This window comes from Rhinolophus sinicus, chromosome 3, assembly GCF_057876585.1.
Source record: "Rhinolophus sinicus isolate RSI-liver-muscle chromosome 3, RSI-T2T, whole genome shotgun sequence".
NCBI lineage: Eukaryota > Metazoa > Chordata > Mammalia > Chiroptera > Rhinolophidae > Rhinolophus > Rhinolophus sinicus.
The window spans coordinates 101,461,657-101,486,069 of NC_142503.1; the positions used below are offsets into that span (position 1 = coordinate 101,461,657).

At 57.8% G+C, this 24,413-nt stretch overlaps 1 protein-coding gene across 2 annotated transcripts in view; it reads left to right on the forward strand.

The window, feature by feature from the left end:
• Positions 1-16,663, forward strand: part of CSPG4 (chondroitin sulfate proteoglycan 4) — a 36,510-nt gene extending 19,847 nt beyond the window's left edge. For both annotated transcript variants that reach the window (XM_019751004.3, XM_019751005.3), the window contains exons 3-10: positions 2,111-5,647; positions 6,802-7,284; positions 7,616-7,792; positions 9,349-9,547; positions 9,626-9,760; positions 9,872-10,038; positions 13,509-13,692; positions 13,982-16,663. In XM_019751004.3, the coding sequence (XP_019606563.3) occupies positions 2,111-5,647; positions 6,802-7,284; positions 7,616-7,792; positions 9,349-9,547; positions 9,626-9,760; positions 9,872-10,038; positions 13,509-13,692; positions 13,982-15,816 (6,717 nt within the window). In that variant the 3' untranslated portion in view covers positions 15,817-16,663. The remainder of the gene's footprint in view (positions 1-2,110; positions 5,648-6,801; positions 7,285-7,615; positions 7,793-9,348; positions 9,548-9,625; positions 9,761-9,871; positions 10,039-13,508; positions 13,693-13,981) is intronic.
• The last annotated feature ends 7,750 nt before the right edge of the window (positions 16,664-24,413 follow it).

The following is a 24,413-nucleotide window of genomic DNA, read 5'->3' on the forward strand; positions in this document are numbered from 1 at the left end:
TGAAGTCTCAGCATGGACAGACACTCTTTCCTCCCGGCACTCACCAGGACTGGGTCCCCTGTCCTGGTCTTCAGTATCCCTTGTGTACCCCTCTGCATAGCACCAATTACATCTGCCCCTCTGCGTAGCACCAATTACATCTGCCCCTCTGCGTAGCACTGATCACGTCTGCCCCTCTGAATAGCACCAATCATGTCTGCCCCTCTGCATAGCACCGATCACATCTGCCCCTCTGCATAGCACCGATTACATCTGCCCCTCTGCGTAGCACCGATCACGTCTGCCCCTCTGCATAGCACCGATCATGTCTGCCCCTCTGCATAGCACCAATTACATCTGCCCCGCTACATAGGACCAATTACATCTGCCCCTCTGCGTAGCACTGATCACGTCTGCCCCTCTGCATAGCACCGATCATGTCTGCCCCTCTGCATAGCACCAATTATATCTGCCCCGCTACATAGCACCAATTACATCTGCCCCTCTGCGTAGCACCGATCAAGTCTGCCCCTCTGCATAGCACCGATCATGTCTGCCCCTCTGCATAGCACCAATTACATCTGCCCCGCTACATAGCACCAATTACATCTGCCCCTCTGCGTAGCACCGATCACGTCTGCCCCTCTGCATAGCACCAATTACATCTGCCCCTCTGCATAGCACCGATTACATCTGCCCCTCTGCGTAGCACCGATCACGTCTGCCCCTCTGCATAGCACAAATTACATCTGCCCCTCTGCGTAGCACCAATCACGCCTGCCCCTCTGAATAGCACCGATCATGTCTGCCCCTCTGCATAGCACCAATTACATCTGCCCCGCTACATAGCACCAATTACATCTGCCCCTCTGCGTAGCACCGATCACGTCTGCCCCTCTGCATAGCACCGATCATGTCTGCCCCTCTGCATAGCACCAATTACATCTGCCCCGCTACATAGCACTGATCACATCTGCCCCGCTACATAGCACCAATTACATCTGCCCCTCTGCGTAGCACCAATCACGTCTGCCCCTCTGCATAGCACCAATTACATCTGCCCCGCTACATAGCACCAATTACATCTGCCCCTCTGCGTAGCACCGATCACGTCTGCCCCTCTGCATAGCACCGACCACATTTGTCGATGATGGTAACAGCTGTGCTGTCACAGTTTCTTCATTTTTCCATTTCATCCTTCAAATCACCACAATCTTTATTAGCAGAGTCATCTGGCTCTCTCTTGAAGCTTCCCCCTAACCACTAAGAGTTTGAGAAGCCAAGGTCTTAGTCCAAATTTGGGAGAGACATCTGCCCCCACACCCCACTGGGGAGAAGACTGGTTTGGTCATCCGTCAGTCCACTTGCCACTGCCATTGCTTCTCACTGCCACAAGGTGTCACTGTTGAACACAGCCTGGTACAGCTTGGTCCTGCTGCTTTCCCTCTCTGTCAGATATAAGACAGAGAGGTGTTCTGTGCTTCGATTCCCAAGGTCACAGTTCTTAGCGCTCTGCTCCTTCAGTTCCCTGACTCTGCCATCTGGTTGTGGGAGCACTGCACCAGAGCTAGTTCTGGTGTCAGTGTCCTGGAGACAAAACCATGTCCCTCTTTTCTCCCCAAGGATCTTACCTCAATCCAGGTCAGGGAGCTTTTCTTAATAATCTTCACAGCACAGAGCCTCTGACTGGGCTCACTGTCCCTGAACATGAGCCTGGCTGCCTTGGTGACCCCTGGTATTTGGCCTACTCAGGACCCTTGGCAGGGGGTTCCCAGGTGCTTGTGATTTTCAGGGTAGAATCTGCTTTATCCCAGCGTGATTTTTCTGGCACCTCTCATCCAAAGGAAGAGGGGCAGAGTAAAAAAATCCAAGTTGAATGTCCAGGAGAGCATCTTCTAGATGTCAGTTCTCTGTGGGCAGGGACCACATCTGACTCCTTTCGGGGCCCAGAGCCCGTGCAGGCCCCACGGAGATCACTTTGGTGAGTGTTTGATGGATGAGTAAAGAGATGGCAGGAAGGACAGGGCTTGCATGACAAGGACCCAAGAGTGCCTGGGGACCAGCTGCACTTTTCCAGCAGAAGCTGTAGACTCACAATTCTCCCGCACCCCCAACCCCCGTCTCTCCTCAGGTCAGACTTGTTCTCAGCCAGGAGGAGCTGAGACTGCAGACCCCCGCAGAGACACTGCTGAGTGACTCCATCCCCCACACTGTGGGGCTGGCAGTATCCGATGGCTGGGTCTGGTTGTCCGTTGATGGATTCCTCAACGCCTCGGCCCCAGTCCCAGGGGGCTCCCTGGATGTGCCCTATGGGCTCTTCTTGGGGGGTCCTGGGAGCCTAGGCCTGCCCTACTTGAGGGGAACCAGCCGACCCCTGAGGGGTTGCCTCCATGCAGCCACCCTCAATGGCCGCAGCCTCCTCCAGCCACTGACCCCGGACGTGCATGAGGGCTGCGCTGAAGAGTTTTCTGCTGGTGATGATGTGGCCTTGGGCTTCTCTGGGCCCCACGCACTGGCTGCCTTCCCTGCCTGGAGCACTCAGGATGAAGGCACCCTGGAGTTTACACTCACCACGCGGAGCCAGCAGGCGCCCCTGGCCTTCCAGGCAGGGGGCCGGCGTGGGGACTTCATCTATGTGGACATATTTGAGGGGCACCTGCGGGCTGTGGTCGAGAAGGGCCAGGGCACCATGCTGCTTCACAACAGTGTGCCTGTGGCCGATGGGCAGCCCCACGAGGTCAGTGTTCACATGGCTGCTCACCGGCTGGAAATCTCTGTGGACCAGTACCCAACACGGACTTCCAACCGTGGGGTCCTCAGCTACCTGGAGCCACGTGGTAGTCTCCTCCTTGGGGGGCTGGACGCAGAGGCCGCTCGCTACCTGCAGGAACACCGCCTGGGCCTGGCCCCGGAGGCCGTCACTGTCTCCCTGTTGGGCTGCATGGAGGACTTCAGCATCAATGGCCAGAGGCAGGGGCTCCGGGAAGCCTTGCTGACTCGAAACATGGTGGCCGGCTGCAGGTCTGAGGAAGACGAGTACGAAGAGGACGCCTATGGCCCCTATGGAGCTTTGTCCACTCTGGCACCTGAGGCGTGGCCAGCCTTGGAGCTGCCTGAGCCCTGCGTGCCTGAGCCGGGGCTGCCTCCTGTCTTTGCCAACTTCACCCAGCTGCTGACTGTCAGCCCCCTGGTGGTGGCTGAGGGTGGCACAGCCTGGCTTGAGTGGCGGCACCTGCAGCCCACTCTGGACCTGAGTGAGGCTGAGCTGCGCAAATCCCAAGTGCTGTTCAGTGTGAGCCGCGGGCCACGCCACGGCCAGCTGGAGCTGGACATCCCAGGCGCGCAGGCTCGGCAGATGTTCACCCTCCTGGACGTGGTGAACCGCAGGGCCCGCTTCGTCCACGACGGCTCCGAGGACACCTCTGACCAGCTGGTGCTGGAGGTGTCAGTGACGGCTCGGGTGCCTGTGCCTTCCTGCCTTCGGAGGGGCCAAATGTACATTCTGCCCATCCAGGTAAACCCTGTCAACGACCCGCCCCGCATTATCTTCCCACACGGCAGCCTCATGGTGGTCCTGGAACACACACAGAAGCCACTGGGACCTGAGGTTTTCCAGGCCTATGACCCCGACTCTGCCTGTGAGGGCCTCACCTTCCAGCTGCTCGGGGCCCCAGCCAGCCGCGCCGTGGAGCACCGAGACCAGCCCAGGGAGCCAGTGACAGAGTTCTCCTGCCAGGAGCTGGAGGCGGGCAGCCTCGTCTACGTGCACCGCGGCGGACCTACGCAGGACCTCATGTTCCGGGTCAGTGATGGGCTGCAGGCCAGTCCCCCCAGCACGTTGAAGGTGGTGGCTGTCCGGCCAGCCATTCGGATCCGCCACAACACCGGGCTGCACCTTGCCCAGGGCTCCGCGGCCCTGGTCTTGCCTGCCAACCTGTCGGTGGAGACAAATGCTGTGGGGCAGGACGTGAGTGTGCTGTTCCGAGCCATTGGGGCCCTGCAGTTCGGAGAGCTACAGAAACAGGGGGCAGGCGGGGCAGAGGGTGCCGAGTGGCAGGCCACGCAGGCCTTCCACCAACGGGACGTGGAGCAGGGCCGCGTGAGGTACCTGAGCACCGACCAGCAGTACCGTGCCGAGGACACAGTGGAGAAGCTGGCCCTGGAGGTGCAGGTGGGCCAGGAGACCCTGAGCAATCTGTCCTTCCCAGTGAGGGTCCAGAGAGCCACCGTGAGGCTGCTGCGGCTAGAGCCACTGCACGCACAGAACACCCGGCAGGAGGCCCTCACCACAGCCCACCTGGAGGCCACCCTGGAAGAGGCAGCCCCGAGCCCTACCACCTTCCATTACGAGGTGGTTCAGGCCCCCAGGAAGGGCAATCTTCGGCTCCAGGGCACGAGGCTGTCAGACGGTCAGGGCTTCACGCAGGATGACCTGCGCGCTGGTCGGGTGACCTATGGGGCCACCGCACGTGCCTCAGAGGCAGTCGAGGATGTCTTCCGTTTCCGTGTCACAGCTCCACCACACTTCTCCCCACTTTACACCTTCCCCATCCATATCGGTGGTGACCCAGATGCTCCCGTCCTCACCAACTTCCTCCTCTCGGTGCCCGAGGGTGGTGAGGCCATCCTGTCTGCTGACCATCTCTTCGTCAAGAGTCTCAACAGTGCCAGCTATCTCTATGAGGTCATGGAGCGGCCCCGCCATGGGAGGTTGACATGGCGGGGGCCACAGGACAAGGCCACCATGGTGACATCCTTCACCAATGAGGACCTGCTGCACAGCCGGCTGCTGTACCAGCATGACGACTCTGAGACCACGGAGGATGACATCCCATTTGTGGCGACCCGCCAGGGCGAGGGCAGCGGTGGCATGGCCTGGGAGGAGGTGCGGGGTGTCTTCCGAGTGGCCATCCAGCCCGTGAACGACCACGCCCCAGTGCAGACCATCAGCCGGGTCTTCCACGTGGCCCGGGGTGGGCAGCGGCTGCTCACTACAGATGACGTGGCCTTCAGTGACGCCGACTCGGGCTTTGCTGACCCCCAGCTGGTGCTGACCCGCAAGGACCTCCTCTTTGGCAGTATTGTGTCTGTGGATGAGCCCACACGGCCCATCTACCGCTTCACCCAGGAGGACCTCAGGAAGAGACGAGTCCTGTTTGTGCACTCGGGAGCTGACCGTGGCTGGATCCAGCTGCAGGTGTCTGACGGGCAGCACCAGGCCACCGCACTGCTTGAAGTCCAGGCCTCGGAGCCCTACCTCCGAGTGGCCAATGGCTCCAGCCTCGTGGTCCCCCAAGGAGGCCAGGGCACCATCGACACAGCTGTGCTGCAGCTAGACACCAACCTGGACATCCGCAGTGGGGATGAGGTCCACTACCGGGTCACAGCTGGCCCACGCTGGGGGCAGCTGCTCCGGGCTGGCCAGCCAGCCACAGCCTTCGTGCAGCAGGATCTGCTGGACGGGGCCATTCTCTACAGCCACAACGGAAGCCTCAGCCCCCGTGACACCCTGGCCTTCTCCGTGGAGGCAGGGCCTGTGCACACGGATGCCACCCTACAAGTGACCATTGCCATAGAGGGGCCACTGGCCCCATTGCACCTGGTCCACCACAAGAAGATCTACGTCTTCCAGGGGGAGGCAGCTGAGATCAGAAGGGACCAGCTAGAGGTAAAGGGCTGGGGAGATGAGCAGGGTTGGGGGCGGGGTGAGGGGCTCTGCCATCCAACCTTCACGCTGTGCGTGCTTGGTGTTTCAGGTGTGTCTGTGGTGGCTCCTGGCTTGGGTGTGTGCATGTGCCTTGGGCATGCTCCTGTACATGTGCATATTGTGTCCCCGGCGATTTCTGGGAACTTGTACATGCAGCTGCCTGTGCATTGTGTGTGCTTCACATGCCATGTGCATATGTGTTCATGCTGTGGCTAACCACAAAGATTCCTGGGCCCCACCAGGCTACGGAATATCTGAAGTGAGCCCAAGAATCTGTATTCTAGGAACAGTAAGTTCTCTGCTGGGTTTTTATGGGCACAATCTTTGAGGACTACAGGCCTCGCAGACAGGTTGGCTATCCCCCAGGTTCCCATGTCCTCAGCTCTTTTCCCAGACCTCAGACCAGGACTCATGGTCTGGAGAGGGCTGCTGACCCTCAGGAACCTCACAGAGCAACCCCAGGCCACCCAGCAGCCCCACTAACTTGCTGTGTGACCTCAAGCCAGTCCTTTGCCCTCCCTGGGCCTATTCCCCTACACTGCCAATGTCTGAGCCCCTGTGGACTTTTGGGCAGAATGTGACTGAACACGTCTGGCATCAGGATGTCTTTGTCCTAGAAGAGGCAGCATTTGAGCCAGACTTTGAAGAGTCTGGGATTTCGAAAGAAGGAGATGGGTGAATGGTATTCCAGGCAAAGACACAGAATCAGGAAAGTGCATTTGGGAGTGGTGTGTAGCCTTTCGCGACTGGACATGAGGTGAGGGAGCACCCAGCAGCCCTTGGTCTGGACAAGGGTCTGCAAGTTCTGGAGGCCTCGTGTCAGTTTGTGCTTTAAAGAAGGATGGGGCGCCCTCTGGTGGTAAGAAGTGGCAACAGCGGGAGCAGGGGCAGTGTGTAGGGGGGATGTGTTTGCGTGTGTGTGTGTGTGTGTGTGTGTGTGTGTGTGTGTGTAACGATTGTGTATCTCTGTCCACACGTCAGTGTGTGGTGACATTGTATGACTGTGTCATTGAACCTGAGGATGTGTGATTGTGTACATCTCAGGGAGTGTGTCTCAGGCAATGACGACCTCCCTATGTGCCTCTCATGAGTCCCTGTGACCCTCTATTAATCAGGCAGCCCAGGAGGGAGTGCCACCGACAGACATTGTGTTCTCAGTGACGGCCCCACCGAGCGCCGGCTACCTGGTGATGTTGTCCCACGGCGCCACTGCAGCTGAGCCGACCAGCCTGGACCCTGTGCAGAGCTTCTCCCAGGAGGCGGTGGGCGCAGGCAGGGTCCTGTACCTGCACTCTCACCCTGAGGCCTGGAGTGATGCCTTCTCCCTGGATGTGGCCTCGGGGCTGGGCGCTCCCCTCGAGGGCCTCCGCGTGGAGCTGGAGGTGCTGCCTGCGGCCATCCCACTGCAGGCGCAGAACTTCAGCGTCCCTGAGGGCGGCACCCGCACTCTGGCCCCACCGCTGCTCCACATCGCTGGGCCCTACTTCCCCACACTGCCCGGCCTTGACCTGCAGGTGCTAGAGCCTCCCCAGCACGGAGCCCTGCAGAGACAGGAAGAGCCTCAAGGCCAGAGCCTCAGCACCTTCTCCTGGAGAGAGGTACACTGTCAGGGAGGCCTGGGGGGCACAGCCCAGTTCTGGGGTCCGAGTGGGGGAGCCCCAGGGACACCCAGTGTGAGGGTATGTGCAGAGGAGGCAGAGAGCCCACCTTTCGGGAGCACCTCTGCTTTAGAGGCCTGAGCTGACTCCTTCCTCACTGGACAGTAGAAATGACTGTCCTTGTGTGCTTCCCTCCTTCATTCCTTCCTTCTGGGAGAAAGACCTGTCCCACCTGCAGAACCTGAAGCTCTGGGGGACTGCGTCTCATCCCGTACCCAAAGGGCAGGCACAGGATGCTGGGCCTGACCCCCAGCCCTGGCCCTGCCCGCAGGTAGAGCAACAGCTGATCCACTATGTGCATGATGGAAGCGAAACACAGACAGACAGCTTCATTCTGGTGGCTAACGCCTCAGAGATGGACCGCCAGAGCCAGCCGGTGGCCTTGGTCATCACCATCCTGCCTGTCAATGACCAACCCCCCATCCTCACCACAAACACAGGCCTGCAGGTGAGAGCATGTGAAGACTCCCCCCACCTTTCCTCCTGGAGAGGCCCAGAACACAGCTCCCCCCTCTCTGAGCCCCACATTTCTCCTCAAGTAAAATAGGGACCGTGCCACATGCCTCACTAGGTTGTTGGGAAGAGAAAAGAGCTATTGCACTGAAAATATAATAGAACACAGGTGTGAGGCTTTGTTCTCGGACACTTATAAGAGCAATAGGAAGCCTTGTGAATGGCCACGCTTGGCCCTGGACTCACCCTCAACAGGAGGCTCTTTCTATGGCTCAGGACCAGAACTCCTGAAGAAAGTTATTTCAAGCCCTTAAGGGTGGGCTCTAGATGGAGAGCCATTAGCTCCCTATACCCACCCCCAGCAAGTGAAGGTGTGTCACACGTTGGCTCCCCAAGGCCCTGCACCTTACACTACTGCACAGCTGTGGTGCCCCCATTCAGCAGAGGTGGAAGTTGAGGCCCAGACAGGTAACAGAACTTCTCCACAGCCACAAAAGTAGTTACTGGTGAAACAGGAAGGGCGTGGCTTGACGGCCACCCCTCAAGATAGTGGATGGGCAGGATCTTGAATGCCAACTTGTAGGGTGTGGGCTCTGGGTCAGCAGGAGCCATGGAAGCCTTCAAAGGAGGGCTGACAGGCTGTCTGTGACATGAACACTGGGCATTTTTGTGGTACAGGATGTGCGTGTGGGAAGCAGCCCAGTGGTGGGGAGGCCTGCAAAAGGCTGTCCCGGGACCACAGGCAGCAGGTGCTGTGTGGCAGCTCAGCCACCAGGTGGTGCTGTCCATTGAGGTCCTCCTAGAATTACAGCTGGGGTCAGCCTGGGGCTGGGGGAGGGAGCCCAGGAATACCACAGGGCTCAGTTCTCCAGATATGGGAGCCTCCCTCCAATACTGCTCCCAAGTTGCTGGCCCGGCAGGGCATCTAACAGGACACTGGGAACCGAATCCTGTCCCACGAGCAGGTGGGAGGCCTGAGGGAGTTCCCCTTCTCTCTGAGCTTGGGGAAGGGCTGCCCACACCCAGGCACCCCTCGCCCACCCACCTGGGACTTGGGACTGCCCTCATTCCAGAGCTACTTCAGTGCTGCACCACAGTGGCCAGCCATCAGCCTCTCCAGCTGTCCCTGCCTCCCACGCCCTACCTCACCTGGAAGGGGAGCCCATTTCTAAGTATCCTGGGCAGACAGAAATCACCATTCCCATAGTGTGCCCATGCCCTGCCCAGACTCACTGTGGAGGGTCTGAGGGAGACCTCTGCCCTGCCCGTGAGACAGAACGAGATTAAGTTGTGCTATCCGTAAGACCGGGGGTGTCTGAGGGGTGAGAAGCCTATAAGGGGAATAGCTGGCAGTTTCCTGAGGTAGGGAAACATGAGCAGTCCTTGAGGGACAGTCAGGATTAAGGCAGATGGGAGCAGGGAACCTGGGCATGGGGGCCCTGGGATAACAGGGAAAGGTGAATGGGGTGGAGTCCTTTGTGCAGGGGAGCCCAGAATGGCACGGACCTCGATGCCATTGGGGGCAGAGCCTTCACAGGCCTGTGTTCCCAGATGTGGGAGGGGGCCACTGTGCCCATCCCTACGGCAGCCCTTAGGAGCACAGACAGCGACTCAGAGCCCAAGGACCTGGTCTACACCATCGAGCAGCCCAGCAATGGACAGGTGGTGCTGCAGGCAGCGCTGGGCACCGGGCTCCACAGCTTCACACAGGCCCAGCTGGATGACGGGCTCGTGTTGTTCTCACACAGAGGTGGGTGCTGAGAGGTGGGGACGCCCTGAGAATGGGGGGCCGGCATGACCAGTGAGACCCACCTCCACCTACCCTCAGGAGCCCTGGATGGAGGCTTCCGTTTCAATGTCTCTGATGGTGAGCACACTTCTCCTGCACACTTCTTCCGTGTGATGGCCCAGAAGCAGCTGCTCCTCTCACTGGAGGGCAGCCAGACGCTGACTGTCTGCCCAGGTGGGTCTGCTGAGTGTGCGTAACATACAGGGTCAGGCTGCCTCTCCAGTACTCACAGGCCTTGCCCTGGCTCCTGGTCAAAGGCTGATAGGCCCATTTTGCTTCTCGCAGGGTCCGTCCAGCCTCTCAGCAGCCAGAGCCTGAGAGCCAGCTCCAGCACAGGAACTGACCCCCACCACCTGCTCTACCGGGTGGTGCGGGGCCCTCAGCTTGGCCGGCTGTTCCACGCCCAGCAGAGCAACACTGGGGAGGCCCTGGTGAACTTCACTCAGGCCGAGGTAAGGGCCCAGTTCTACAGCCACAGCTCAGACTACAACCTCAGGTGGCCCACTCTGCCCTGGACACACATGTGGTCACAGGCACCGGCTCCAGCATCATCGGCAGCAGAAAATCCCTGGGTCCCCCATGGTCCAAGCCATGCGTGCCTTGCTCTCCAAGAGCCACCAGGCTGGTAGGGCACATAGGGCTTAGTGATCCATGGGGAGGGAGAAAGGTGCAGGAGGTCAGGATGACAGGGGCCCTCCAGAATGACAGGAAGCAGGTCCTGGGCCTTGGCTTCCAGAAGGAAGCTGCAATTGAACCCCAAGGGCTGGAAAGGGTGTACTTTATGGGGGACACTAGTACACCTTAGTGGCTGGTGAGAAACAGTGGTTGGTTAGGGGGATGGAGTTTGAGATGAACGTAGCTGTTGGGTCTGTGAACCTGGGGCTCAGGTCAGGGGCCAGCAAGCAGAGTGGGTGCTGGGAGCACGTGAGTGGACACAAGGCAGCTGAGTATGTCGAGCTGGGAGTGAAGCTGCCATCTGTCCATCATGGCAGCTTCAGGGCTAAGCTGTCCCAGAGCACACCAGAGGCTACCAGTAAACACTCAGACTGCAAGGCTGCTGGCTACCTATGCCAGTGCCAACAGCTAGCACTTAGCATCTCCTCTAAGGGCAGGAGATACCAGGGCAGCCTTGGTTCTCCCTGAAAGTGGAGCAGGTGGGGATCCTTCAGGCCTCAGGAAAGGAGGTGGCTTTAGCGGGGGTGGGAAAAAGTTCCTTGGGTCTCACATCAACATCTCCCAGGCCTGTGTTCTCTGTTCTCCTGGAGCCCTAGCTTCTGCTGTGGCCCTCTTCCTGCCTCCTCCCTACAATGAAATATTCAGCAGACTGGTGGCTGCTGCAGCTGTGCACCCTGAGTCCCAGGGAGCCTTTGTCACCGGATGCCCAGGAAGGGGGAGGGAATGGGACCAGGCCTTCAGAGCCCCTCCCCCACCTCCAGTGCTTTCCCACCCCATACCCCAGCAATCTGCAGAACCAGATTGAATGGCCACCAGGGGGCGGACTAGCAGAGCCACACAGGGAAGCTGAGAGAAGGCGGCATGGCAGGCAGAGACCAGCTTGGGGAAGTGGGCAGGGCAGAACTGGGTGGTGTCTGACATCGCCACTGCCCCACAATACTCTGAGCTGGATGGAACAGGAAACAAGTGTCCCCATTTTGCAGATAGGAAAACTGAGGCTCATAGTGGTCAGGTGACTTTATTCACAGCACATGGCCAGTAAGAGGCAAAGCCAGGACTATGCCTTCTGACTTAGTCCAAGACTTTTTCCACCAGAGGATACTGCTTGCTCCTAGAGCTCAAGGACTCCTCCCCACCTCGCCTGTGATTTGTCCCACCCTCAACCAGACCCCTCCCACCCACAGATGCTCCTTTGCCCAGGCATTCCCTCTCTCATCCCTACTCCCAGTGGTCTCCCTTCCCTTCCTGCTCCCCCTTCAGCCTAGGCCAAAGGTTACAGCGGGCAGCCCTTGCAGGCCACATCTGGCCCCCAGATGTGTTTTATCTGGCCTGCACAATGCATTTAATATTTTTAAATTAATGGTTAACATACAACCTTTAATTACTGGTCACCAAAAAAAATGATTTCTAGTTTCTGAAAAGGCCTGTGTTCTCTCTTTCTGCAATCAGCTGAGAAACCACCACCCCTTTCAACTGAGCTGTGCTCCCCTTGGAACAGGCATTGCTCCCCAGTTCACCAGTCTCCCACACCAGTCAGGTTCCATCTTGAGATTGCGCAAGTCCTGTTTTTCTGAGAGGAGGAAAATAGTTCTGTGTCTCCTAAAAGGGGAAAACAAAAGATAAGCCAAGAAGACACATTTGGATCAGAAGAGAGAAGGAACTCATTTCTTCGTGAAAGTGAAGGCTGTGGGTTTAACGTGCAGGCAGCCCTAGTTCGACGAGCTACTGAGGGGACAGGTGGGAGATGAGGTCGCAGGGATAACAGGGTCACAACGGGATCTCTGTGGTCAAATGGTGGGCTATTACACTATCTGAGCAAAAGTGACATAACCTTACTTTTTAAAGGCTCACTCTCGCTTTATGTTAAGAACAAACCGTGGGGGAGGGGAGCAGGAGCCAAAGTTGGGCCACAGTTAGGTTATCGAAATAATCCAGGCCAGAGATGATGGGGTGTGGGCGGAGGAGGGGAGTTATAAATGATGTCAGAGCCACTGGAGGCACAGAGCTACTGTTCTCCACAGTGGGCGTATGAGAGGCTGGCATGGCTGCAGTCGCACCGCGCATGCGCAGTGTGAGATGCACGCGGAACTGCCCCAGAAGCAGGTGAATGAGAGGCTGGGGTTCAGGAGAAAGCAGTCCAGGCAGGAGATACAAGTAAGGGGGTCATCCACATAGCTGGCACTGAAGACTGAACGAGAATGCGTGAGGCATGCCCGTGGATGGAGAACAGTCTGAAGGCCAAGCCATAGACATATGGGAGAAGAGAAGGCACCAAGAAGGGAGTCTGTGAAGGAGCAACTAGTGAGGTAGGAAGAAAACCAAGACAGCAGGCCATCCTGGAAGAAAGGGGGCCTTAGAGGAGGGGATGCTCACATGAGATAAAAATACTGCTGAGCAGGTAAGATGAGTCCTGAGAACCAACCATCGGATCTAAAACACTGGTGCCCCTGGCAAAGTGCGCTTCAGACAGCGTGGGGCGAGTGTAGGCTATTCTTTTTGGAGTTTTGCTACCGTGTTTCCCCGAAAATAAGACCTAGCCGGACCATCAGCTCTAATGCGTCTTTTGGAACAAAAATTAATATAAGACCGGGTCAATATAATATAATATAATATAATATAATATAATATAATATAATATAATATAATATAATATAATACTGGGTATAATATAATATTGGGTCTTATATTAATTTTTACTCCAAAAGACACATTAGAGCTGATGGTCCGGCTAGGTCTTATTTTCGGGGAAACGGTACAAAGAACAGTAAGAGGGTGTGGCAAATGTTGGTGGGAAAAGTGAAGTCAAGAGTTTTTTCTTTAAGGTGGAAGAAAGAATACCATGGTTTTGTAATGATGGAAATGGTCCATTTGGGGGGAATTGATGCCATGAGAGAAAGAAGGGAGATGGTAGAAGTGTTGTCTTCGGCAGACAAGAGAAACACAGGTAGAGTATTGCTTTCCCCAGAAGCTCAGAGAGGAGATTTGCCCAAGGAGACAGAGCCCAGATTTGACACAGGCATCTGTCTGCAGAGCCCAGCTCTCACTGCAACAGGACTGCCTAGTGGCAACCCACTGAGCCAGTGAGGGTGAGCGAGGGTTACAGACCTAGAGGCAGGCACAGCCAGGAGAGCCTAGAGTGAGGCTGGGCACTGAAGGGTGGTCAGGGGGCGGGTGGAGTGCCCAGTGCCGGCGCCTGGGCACACAGGCTGAAACTGCCTCTTGTCCCAATGATGGGGTCTCCCCACAGGTCTATGCCGGGAATGTTCTCTATGAGCACAAGATGCCCTCCGAGCCCTTCTGGGAGGCCCATGACGCCCTGGAGCTACGTCTAGCCTCACCCCCTGCCCCCGAATTGGCCACCACCCTTGCTGTGGTTGTGTCTTTTGAGGCTGCCTGTCCCCAGCGCCCCAGCCGCCTCTGGAAGAACAAAGGTGAACAACATGACAGGCTGGCAAAGTTAGGGGGACACTGGGAGAGGCCCAGAGAGGAGGGGACCAAGGCCAAGGTCAGCCCCTAGGACCTAGGAGGTTATAGGGAGGATGGGCAGGTAGAGAGGCTTTGAGGTTGGAGGGGACATGTGGTCCTTGTCTTTCTGGGAACTCTGAGCCCCATCCTGGGGTACTCGGTGTGAGGGGGGTGGCAAACCTTGCCTTTGGGGCCCCAATCTGAGGGTCCACTGCTCAGTGGACTGGACCTTCATATCCTGTGTCCCACCCCCAGGTCTCTGGGTCCCCGAAGGCCAGCGGGCCGAGATCACCAGAGCTACCCTCGATGCTTCCAACCTCCTGGCCAGCATTCCATCATCCCAGCGCCCAGAGCACGATGTGCTTTTCCAGATCACGCAGTTCCCCACCAGGGGCCAGCTGCTGGTGTCTGAAGAGCCCCTCCACGCTGGGCAGCCCCACTTCCTGCAGTCCGAGCTGGCTGCAGGACAGTTGGTATATGCCCACGGCGGCGGTGGCACCCAGCAGGATGGCTTCCGCTTCCGTGCCCACCTCCAGGGACCAGCGGGGGCCTCCTTGGCAGGACCCCAGACCTCAGAGGCCTTCTCCATCACGGTGCGGGATGTGAATGAGCGGCCGCCTCGGCCACAGGCCTCCATCCCACTCCAGCTCACCCGAGGCTCCCGTGCCTCCATCTCCCGGGCCCAGCTGAGTGTGGTGGACCCAGATTCGGCTCCCGGGGAGATCGAGTACAAAGTGCAGCGGGCACCCCAAAACGGCTTCCTGAGCCTGGCAGGGGTCAGTGCAGGGCCTGTGAGCCACTTCACGCAGGCTGACGTGGACGCAGGGCGGCTAGCCTTTGTGGCCAATGGGAGCAGTGTGGCTGGCATCTTCCAGCTGAGCGTATCTGATGGGGCCAGTCCACCCCTGCCCATGTCCCTGGCTGTGGACGTCTTGCCGTCCACCATTGAGGTACAGCTACGGGCACCACTAGAGGTGCCACAAGCTGTGGGGCGCTCCTCACTGAGCCAGCAGCAGCTCCTGGTGGTTTCCGACCGGAAGGAGCCAGACGCTGCATACCGCCTCACCCAGGGGCCCTGGTACGGGCGTCTTCTGGTGGGTGGGCAGCCAGCCGCAGCTTTCAGCCAGGTCCAGGTAGACCAGGGTGAAGTGGTCTTTGTTTTCACCAACTTCTCCTCCTCCCATGACAACTTCAGCGTCCTGGCACTGGCCAGGGGTGCCAATGCGTCAGCCACAGTGAACATCACTGTGAGGGCGCTGCTGCATGTGCGGGCAGGCGGGCCGTGGCCCCAGGGTGCCACCCTGCGCCTGGACCCCACTGTCCTAGATGCAGGTGAGTTGGCCAACGTCACAGGCAGTGTGCCCCGTTTCCGGCTCCTGGCCGGACCCCGGCACGGCCGTGTGGTCCGTGTGCCCCAGGCCAGGATGGAGCCCAGAGACAGCCAGCTTGTGGAGCAGTTCACCCAGCAAGACCTTGAGGAAGGAAGCCTGGGGCTGGAGGTGGGCAGGCCAGAAGGTGGGTCCCCCGGCCCTGCAGGCGACAGTCTCACTCTGGAGCTGTGGGCAAGGGGTGTCCCCCCTGCTGTGGCCTGCCTGGATTTTGCCACTGAGCCTTACAATGCATCCCGGCCGTATAGTGTGGCCCTGCTCAGTGTCCCCGAGGCTGCGAGGACAGAAGCAGGGAGACCAGAGAGTGGCACCCCCACAGGCAAGCCGAGCCCAGGGGTCTCCAGCCCCAGGCCCACCGTGGCCAGGGGAGGCTTCCTGGGCTTTCTCGAGGCCAACATGTTCAGCGTCATCATCCCTGTGTGCCTGGTCCTGCTGCTCCTGGCTCTCATCTTGCCCCTGTTCTTCTACCTCCGCAAACGCAACAAGACAGGCAAGCACAACGTCCAGGTGCTGGCAGCCAAGCCCCGCAATGGCCTGGCCAGTGACACGGAGACTTTCCGCAAGGTTGAGCCGGGCCAGGCCATCCCACTGACTACCGTGCCAGGCCAGGGGCCCCCGCCGGGGGGCCATCCCGACCCAGAGCTGCTGCAGTTCTGCCGGACACCCAACCCTGCCCTCAAAAATGGCCAGTACTGGGTGTGAGGCGTGGCCTGGACCCAGACACTGACAGGGCCGGGGACACGCTTACTCAGGCCCAGCCCCACTGCTCCCATGCCCTGAGTGTCCCCAGAGCCAGGCAGACCTGAGGACACCAGTAGTAGAGGGTGCTGGGAGGAAGTTCCAGGGGTCCAGGATAGAGTGGAGTCAGAGCTGCTCTTCCCAGCTCACTCCATGCCTGGAGAACTGCAAGGGCCCAAGGGCAGAAGCAGGCTAGGTGGCAGTCCCCTGCCCTGGAGCTAGTTTGGGCTGTCAAAACCAGAGCAGCCACCTAGGTGGATCAGGACTCTGGGTCCTGGGCCTGTGACCTTGGGTGAGTCACACCTGACCCTGGCTGCTAAGAGGGCAAGGAGAAGAAAGGGAAAGGAGGGACAGATGGGCGTTCCTGGGTGTTCTCTCCAAGCCAGCCTTCCCTTGTCTCTGCCCCAGGGTTGAGAAAGACTTTTCCCCCTGGTCTTTTAGGAAGATGGCATTCCCTGGAGCAGAGGACAGAGGAGAGAGCCCCTCCACTCTCTGGAAGGCATAGCCAGTAGAATATTGAGTTCAGAGTGCAAGGTGGGTGGGTTGCTCTAGGGATGAGCTTATTCAAGGGAGATTGCAAGGAAGCTGTTCAACATGCTGCTGAGCTAGCCAGGGCTGATGGGCCCCCGGGGTGTGGGATCGAGGAGGGTCTGAGGCCGGTTCATTCCCACCTGGATGGGCTGAGGGCTAGGCAAACATGGGTCCATGGCCCTGCAGCAGTCTGAGGCCGCAGGCACTGAGGACTGGGGCAGGCAGTTGGGGACACTTGGCTCCATGGGGCCTAGATAAATGGTGCTTCGGAGGTTCTGGACAGCTGTGTGTTGTTTGTCTCACTGCACTGGGCCCTCGTCCACACCAGCCTGCACTCCCCGGGGGCAGGCCGTCCCACTGGGCTTCAGCCAGCTGGGTGGACAGGACCACACGCGCCCTGAACTTGCACCTCCTGGGCCTTCCAAATCTGTGCCCCCTCTGTGTGGGATGGGACCAAAGCCCCTCGGTTCAGTAGACAGTCTAGGCCCTCTCTAAGGAGCTTCAAGGACAAAAGGAAACCAAGAGATGTTCAGTGTTGCAGCCCTAGATTTCTTAGCTTGAATTCTGGCCTCCAGCTGTCTCTCCCTACCCACCTCAGGAAGTTGGAGCAGCAAAGGTGAGGAGAGTGAGAGGAACCTGGGGACCCCAAGGCTGGGCCCTGGTGCTGAAGGGAGGCAGAGGTTTTGCCATACTCAATGGTTTTCACCAGGAAAATTTCTGCTGGCCTCTACCCTTTCAACAAGAAGACCCAGGCTGCCCCTTCTCAAAGGCAGAGTAAGCAAGCGGCAAACGTTCTGAAAAGCCAGCTATCCCTGCGTGTGGCCGAGAGGCTGTCATTTGGTCGGGGTAGGTTTCGGACACAGGGTCTCCAGAAGGCACTCTACAAGTTGCTGAGGAGCCATCACCCTCCGGCCCTTTCCCTTTGGAGGATCTCCCTGATTCTGGGTGCTAGGGGATACCCTACGCCCTGGGAGTCAGTTGAAGTCCTCCGAAGAAGCATGACAAGTGTCTGAGCACTGGGAGGAAGGCGGGGGAGGGGGAGAGAACTGAGCACAGCAGTGGAGCACCCCAGCCAGCCTCTAGCAGCCGACCTGTGTCTGGGGGCCAGAGTCACCTCTTTCCTCAACATGTGTGACATCTAAACCAGGAACTAGAGCAAGAGAGCACATCCCCTCCTCTGCCCTCCCAGGTTCCCTTGGACGGGCTGACACGACTCGGGCTCCCTGTGGTGTCCTTCACATCCCAGCTTCTGCCCTCCCACAGTCCTGCCGCTCTCTCACAAGCTTTGGCTGGACATCCGGAATCCAGTTGTATTCCTGCTGAAAGGGCCCCCAGAGGACCGCAGGGAGACAGAATCAGAGCACGGGAGCAGGTTATCCAGTCACACAGCGAGGCAGACCAGACCCCTAGGCCCAGCCAGCTCTTGTTGCCACACTGAAAAGCCTGCCCTCGAGGGTGGCCAGCACCCATAGGTGGGGACCCCCACAGAAATCCCTCTGCACCCAGAGCTCACAGTGCTGGCCCGGCTTCCTTTCACAAGCCTGGTCTCCAGCATGCTCCAGGCCAGCCTCACAGGGCCCTGCCAGGGGTGTCTCCTTGCCGCTCCCCATGTTCTGCCCTGCCTCTCCCAGGAGCCCAGGGCTGGATCCTCAGGGCCCTGGTATCTGGGGCCAGTCTCCACCCAGGGCAACCAGTTTCCCTGGCAGTGTAAGCTGAGACAAGGGTGACAGACCCACCAGGCAGGATCTGGCCTCGGCTTGGATTTCCCCCAGAGGACTGATGCCGCCCTCTCAGTTCACACAGGCTGGCCTGCCCTGCCCCCAGTGAGCTGGCACGGGCTGACACGACTCGGGCTCCTCTAAGCCTCTGCTGGACAGCAGGCTGGCACCCAGGGCATTGTGCCAGTAGTTCTACCAGGATCTTGCAGATTTCAGATACGCCCCTGCGACTTAAGGGGGTTGCTATCCACTTTACAGAATAACTCACCATCCCCTTCTGTTAAGGAACCAGCTCCTTCCAGGCACTGAGAATAGGAGCCAGCCTGTGTACAGGTGATCAGGACTGTCTGGGAGCCTCTGACCCGCTTTCTCACATGCACGCATACACACTGTGCACTTGTACAAATACCTGTGCGCCTGCAGATCTTCAGATGCATAACAGATAAACACCTGCCCGCATAATACACACGTGCACACACAAACCAGAGACGGGTGCTCCTGGACTGTGGTCCTCCCACAGTCCCAGCAACTGTCCACGCTGAGGTCCAGGATGCCCTGCCCATCCAGGTACCCAAGCTGACATCAGCAGAGCAGGGAAATGCCCCACAGTGGGACTGGTGGTGGTGGAGAAAGTTTGGGGAACAGGGAAGGGGGAGCCAGAGAGGCCTAGATCCCCGGGGCCCAGCTTGGAAGCCCTGCCCACCACCCTAAATGGTTTAGCCTCTTAGATGCTAAAGAAGGGGCTCACTCTGAGCCCCTCTCCTCACTCTAGAATCCCTTTAAGAAAAATTACTATGGCATCTGTGAAACCCACAGAGCTGGAATCATTATCCTCCAATAGGAAGCAGGAAAATGGTCCCCCACCAACATCTCTTCTGGCCAATGGGAATTGCCAGGGATGCTGGCATCTTCCTCTGAGCCATGAAGATTCCGGATCTTAAGGATTGGAGGTGCCTGGGCAGCCCCCCAGAGTCCACTGGTTGGTCTCCCGTTCCTGGCGATATAACATGTAAGGGAGCCCTGCCAAGTAGGTGGAGCCAGGACGGGAACTAGACCTGCGGACCCCTCTCTCCACAGCCCCTGGCCCACCCTAGGTCTTCTCAGATAACACCATCCTTGTGCAGTTACTGCTAGGGTTAGTCAGGCATCGGCAGGGCATTTTGTGCCAAAATTGCTGTGAGAGATGCAAATAGGAACCCAGCCAGCCCTTCCGAAAGAGCCCCAGACCTGCCAGTGAGTAACTACCACACCGTGATGTGTGCCCTAACCAGCGGTGTGAGCTGGCTGACGAGGGGAAGCCCAGAGTGGGAGGGCAGCTGGCCCTGTCTGCTTCCTTCTCTCCTTAGTACTGGGCCTTACCTCCGGGTCACATCTCCATTCTCAGCGCAATGAGGTGCAGTATTTAACTGACAGCTACTGTCAGAAAGGGTGTCAGCTCCTCAGAGGGCCCCCTGTGGCCATTATGACGCCTGGTGGCTTGTGCTGTGTTCCTTCACATTTCAGAGGTCCTAAGAGCGCCTGAAGACAGAAGCAGTCCTTGGTTACATCAACCAGTGACCAAAAGGGGAACTTCTACCCAAGCACAGCATCGCTGGGGTCTGGAGGACCCCCCTGCTCCAACCTGGAGCTGCCAGCTCTGTCAGCCCAGGGCCTGGAGCTAATCCCAAGGCTCCCGTCTGATGCCTGGTGAGGTCACAAGGGCCCATGTGACCATCCTCTGAGTCCTGAAGGCCCAGATTCAGTGAGTTGTCTGTCTTTGCTGCTCGAAATACAATGCATGGACCAGCAGCGCCAGCAGTGCCTGGGAGCTGGTTGTGTGTGTGTGTGGGGGGGGGGGGTTGGGGGGGTTCAGGCACAGCCAGAGCTGTGCCACACTCGGCATTTGAACAAGGTCCCAGGTACTCAGCAAAGTGTAAGACACACTGACTTAAGTCCTCCTCCTCCACCTGTGATTGGGGAAACTGAGGCAGCAATCAGGCCAAGATCACACTAAGGCAATGACCCAGCTAGAAGGAGGTCAGACCTTGTGACTCTGTTCCAGGGTTTTGTCTTTCACTTCAATGACAATAGATGTTTACCAAACATCTACTACACACCTAACCCTGGGCTGTCTGTCCTCCCCTACACTCTTTTGAAGTCCGTATATACCCCACACATTTGAGGGGGATAGCGTTCTGATGTAGGGGTCCTGCTCCAGGGGCCTCCAATGAGACAAAGAGGGAAGCAAAGGAAGGCCGGGCCTGCAGCCAGGTGTGATCCAGTGGGGAGGGTCTCCAGGAAGCAGCCCACTTCCACCCTTACCTCCCCAAAACGCTCCCCCTACACTTTACCTTCGGGCCCCACTGTTCCTTCCCTCCCTGGCCCCACCTGAATGGGACCCACCTGCAGAAGGAAGGACAAAGGGAGGTGTCCAGCCAAGGTCACCCGTTAGTGCATCTGTCACCCCCTTGGCAGAGCAGCAGTGGCCAGCAGAGAAGAGGGAAGAAGCTGCCTTCGGGCTACCACCCAGGCCTGGTCAGGAAGGAGGGGTTGGGCCTCCAGAGCTCTCCATCCCACAGAGAGTGGGAACAAAAGAGGCTGCCCCACTCACTGTCCCTCCTGCCCCCCAGAATAAATGTCGGCCATGGCCCCCAGCCTGTGTTTTGCCCTAGTACTGGGCGTGCCTTCAGAGCACTCAACTCCCCTCCCCTCCCAGGTTGCTGAGGCCCCAGCACGAATGGCCCCAGCCCTCGGTCCCTTGTAGTAAGCATAGTTCAATGCTGTGTGCTTCTTCAGAGCACTGTCCAGCCTGGCCCAGGGGTAGGTGTCTAGTAGATGTTCAGTAAACATCTATTGCCAGAATATAGTCCCTCCCTTCCCACAAGCCAAGAGGTCTCTTACCACCAATCCCATCCAGACCTCCTTCCTGAGTTGCCAGTTTGATTACCCTAGCTTCCCTCGCCCCCAGCGGTGTTGGCTGGGCTCCCAGTTGCTGTTTTTGCTCCCAGATCCCTTTCAGGGCCTAGGCAGACCTGACCTCAGGCCCTATGTGTCTAAGGAGCAGGTTTAAATGGTCCTTCCCAGACTCTTCAGAGCTCACTACTCTCCCTCCATACTCACCCATGGCTTCCTTCCTTCAGATACCCCAGATCTATCTACTCAGAAAGCCATGGGCTTCTGCCACTTTCACCAAATCATACATGAGAGCCCACCACAGATAGAATCAAGACAGGAGGAGGAGACAGCCCAGAGCTGCCCACTCAGCCTCCTCCTGGCCTGAGTCCCTCCTCAGAATCTCCTGTGCCAGTTGGTCTACCACTGCACTCACCTGATCCAAGCTTTAGGGGCAAGGAGCAGAGCCAAGGGCGCCCCCGTGGCCACCCCACACAGAGGACCCTCCATGCAATCGGGGGCTCAGAGTGCCAACCTTAGAGGGTGACTGTCACAACCCCACAGCACACCTCCTGGAAGCTCAGAGCCCCTCCAGGTGGCAAACACACATCTCTCAGCACTGGGACTCCTGACACCTAGAGAGGCATTGGGGTAAGTGTGGGTGGGCCAGCGATGCCCACATGCTGACCAAGGCAGAGACCTCCAAGAACCAGAGAACAGCGGGGGAGCCCTGTTGGGTCTTGTTGGAGAAAGTGGAGCCTGTTCTGACGGGCTGTTGAGCAAGCAGGCAGGTGGGTGAAGCTGGCAGAGCCTGGGCACTCTTGGAAGGTGGTGATGATGCGTGGAAGGGTCCCTTCTGAGTCAGCCATGGTAAGAGGTTGCCTTGTGCACATGGCATCTAGACAGGCAGCTGGGGCAGAGCCTGTGAACCCCAAGAAGATTCCAGACCTCTGCCCATGATCTGCCCTGAGACCCTCAGAGTCTGGGGACAGAACCCATGAACTGAAGGAGGGAGGGCATGGGTGGTGACCGTCTGCCCAATGAACTCGCGCAGGTCCACCCACCTGTTCTAACTCAGGTGGGATCGTCAAGCCCAGAGAGTAGGAGTCTAGCCCAGGGGAGCTTGCTGCTGGTTTTCTGCCTGGAGCCTCGCTTCTGTCGTCATTTCTGCCCCATTTCCCTTCCCTGCTGGCATCCATGGGACGTGGCCCCAGCTCAGCTTCCATTTCTCCGCCTGAGTTAGGACCTATCAAAACATTGTAACTGACCAAGACTTCTTTTTCAAAGGGTCATTTCTGCGGCAAAGTTCTTAGAACCACACCAGGCACGTAGTAAATGCTCAGTAAACGTTAACCATATGATTAGTGTGGTGATGATGGTGGTTTTTATCGAATTGCCTAGAATATGGGTCTGGCATATTGTAGCTGCTTCACAAATGTTCAAAGTTGATGTTATTACTATTGTTATTATTTATTACAGCCATCACAGTGCCTGGCACATAGTAGGTGCTTAAACAAATGCTTAGTCCTCCTGGAAGGCAAAATACATGCATTCCCCATCTTGAAAAGAGGACCTCAAGGCACTCTCCTTTACTGGGTTCTGGAAAGGAGAGTGAGATGTCCAGCAAGGGGTCAAGTTCGGGTTAGAAGCTGGCAGCCCCCCTCTGACCTCCCCTCCTCCACCCCCACCTATTTTATTCAGAAGACTCTCTCTGAGGCTGGGGTGGTATAGGCAGGGACCATGTGGAGTGGGACCACTTTGGAGGAAGAGGGCAGGATGTAGGGGACAAGCTCAGGACGGGCCAGAACCAAGGGCTTCCTGGAGGAGGAAGCCTGGGCTGTGCCCTGAAGCACAGGGATTGCTGAGGTTAAGGCGGAGCCTATTGAGGAGGAGGCTGGAGCAGACAAGGTCTCAGGATCTGGCTGGGGGGCCCGACCTGACAGGGAGTAGCCTCCGGGAGTAAGCTGGTGCTGGGCTGGACGCATACTCTTCCACCACTGCCCACCTTCCAGGGCCCGTGCTTTAAGATCTGTCTGGTGTGTGTGGGGGGTGGGGGGAGTGCTGAGCCCCTGGGCCAGAACTCTGTGCCCAGCTGCTCCCAGTTTGAATGGCCTTAGTTGTCCAACTACCCAGGGGTCACCCTAGGAGTGTTAGGAGTCAGCCAGGACGGGATACCCCCACCCCTCATACATACATACCCCACACTCCATGCAGCTGATGCCAGCCCAACTTAGCTGGCTTCTGTGCCAAGGAGAGAAGAGGCTGCTCTCTGCCAGTGGGGACGGCACAGCCTCCTGCCAGCCTGAGAATGACAGGGAGGGGCTCTCTGGGCCACCCTGGCCTCAAACCCAGCCCACCAGAGGGTAGAACAGGGACTGGTGCATACCTCCTCCCACCCTTTCACACCCATGCCTTGCTGAGAAAGAGAGAAATGCTCTCTAGAGCAAGTCCTGGATCCTACAGAGGTGGGAGATGACGTCAGGGAGGGAGGACGCCTTCAGCCACCAGCTGCGTGGCAGCACACACGTATTCATGGGCTGCCACGTGTCTGTGCACACAGGCATGTGCAGACCACTGACAGCAGTGGGCCTGTGCAAACCAAAACCTGCACACACAGCCTCCCCGGACGCCCGAGCAGACATCCCGGGCCACCTGCTATGAGCCAGGCACTGTGCCAGGCTCTAGGGACAGACAAACACCAGCTCCCCTGACGGCTGGCTGCCTCTCACAGACAGATACACTTAACACCTAACTTTTGCACAGAAGTATTTGCAGATGAGATTGTGTTATATCTGGAGTTTGCTGGAAACAAGGGACATGTGGGAATAAAACGTTGCCAAGGGTTATGACCTGTTGAAACTGAGGTATGGCACGTGGGTTCCATGTACTGTATTAGGTTCTCTGTTGTTGTGTATGTTTGAGACTTTCCACAACACAAAGTTAAACACATACACATATATAATTGGCAGTTGGTACTAAGTAAACTGAAGAGAAGTAAGGCAGGGTATGAGCACAGAGGACTAGAATGAGAAAGGCTCTTTAGATTGGGTGATCGGGGGGACTTCTCCAAGGAGATGACATTTAAGCAAAGACCTGGATTCACTGAGGTGTGAACCACAAGGTCATCTGGGAGGAAAAGCATTCTAGACAGAGGGGACAGCAAGTGCGAAGGCCCTGAGATGCGAGCGAGCTTGGCCTACGTGAGGACTAACCAGCAGTCCAGTGGGCCTGGAGTTCTGTGACCAAAGGGTACAGGGGTCCCAGGTAAGATCACAGAGAGGCCTGTGGTCTGTGCTAGGAGTTTGGAATCTATCCTACAAATGGCAGGAAGCCCTGGAGATTGAAAGTAGGGGGGGAACATGGTTTGATTTAGAATGTGGGTTTAAAAGATCACTCTCCATCTCCTGCTAAACGGCTGGGGAGCAGGAGAGAGAGCGGAGC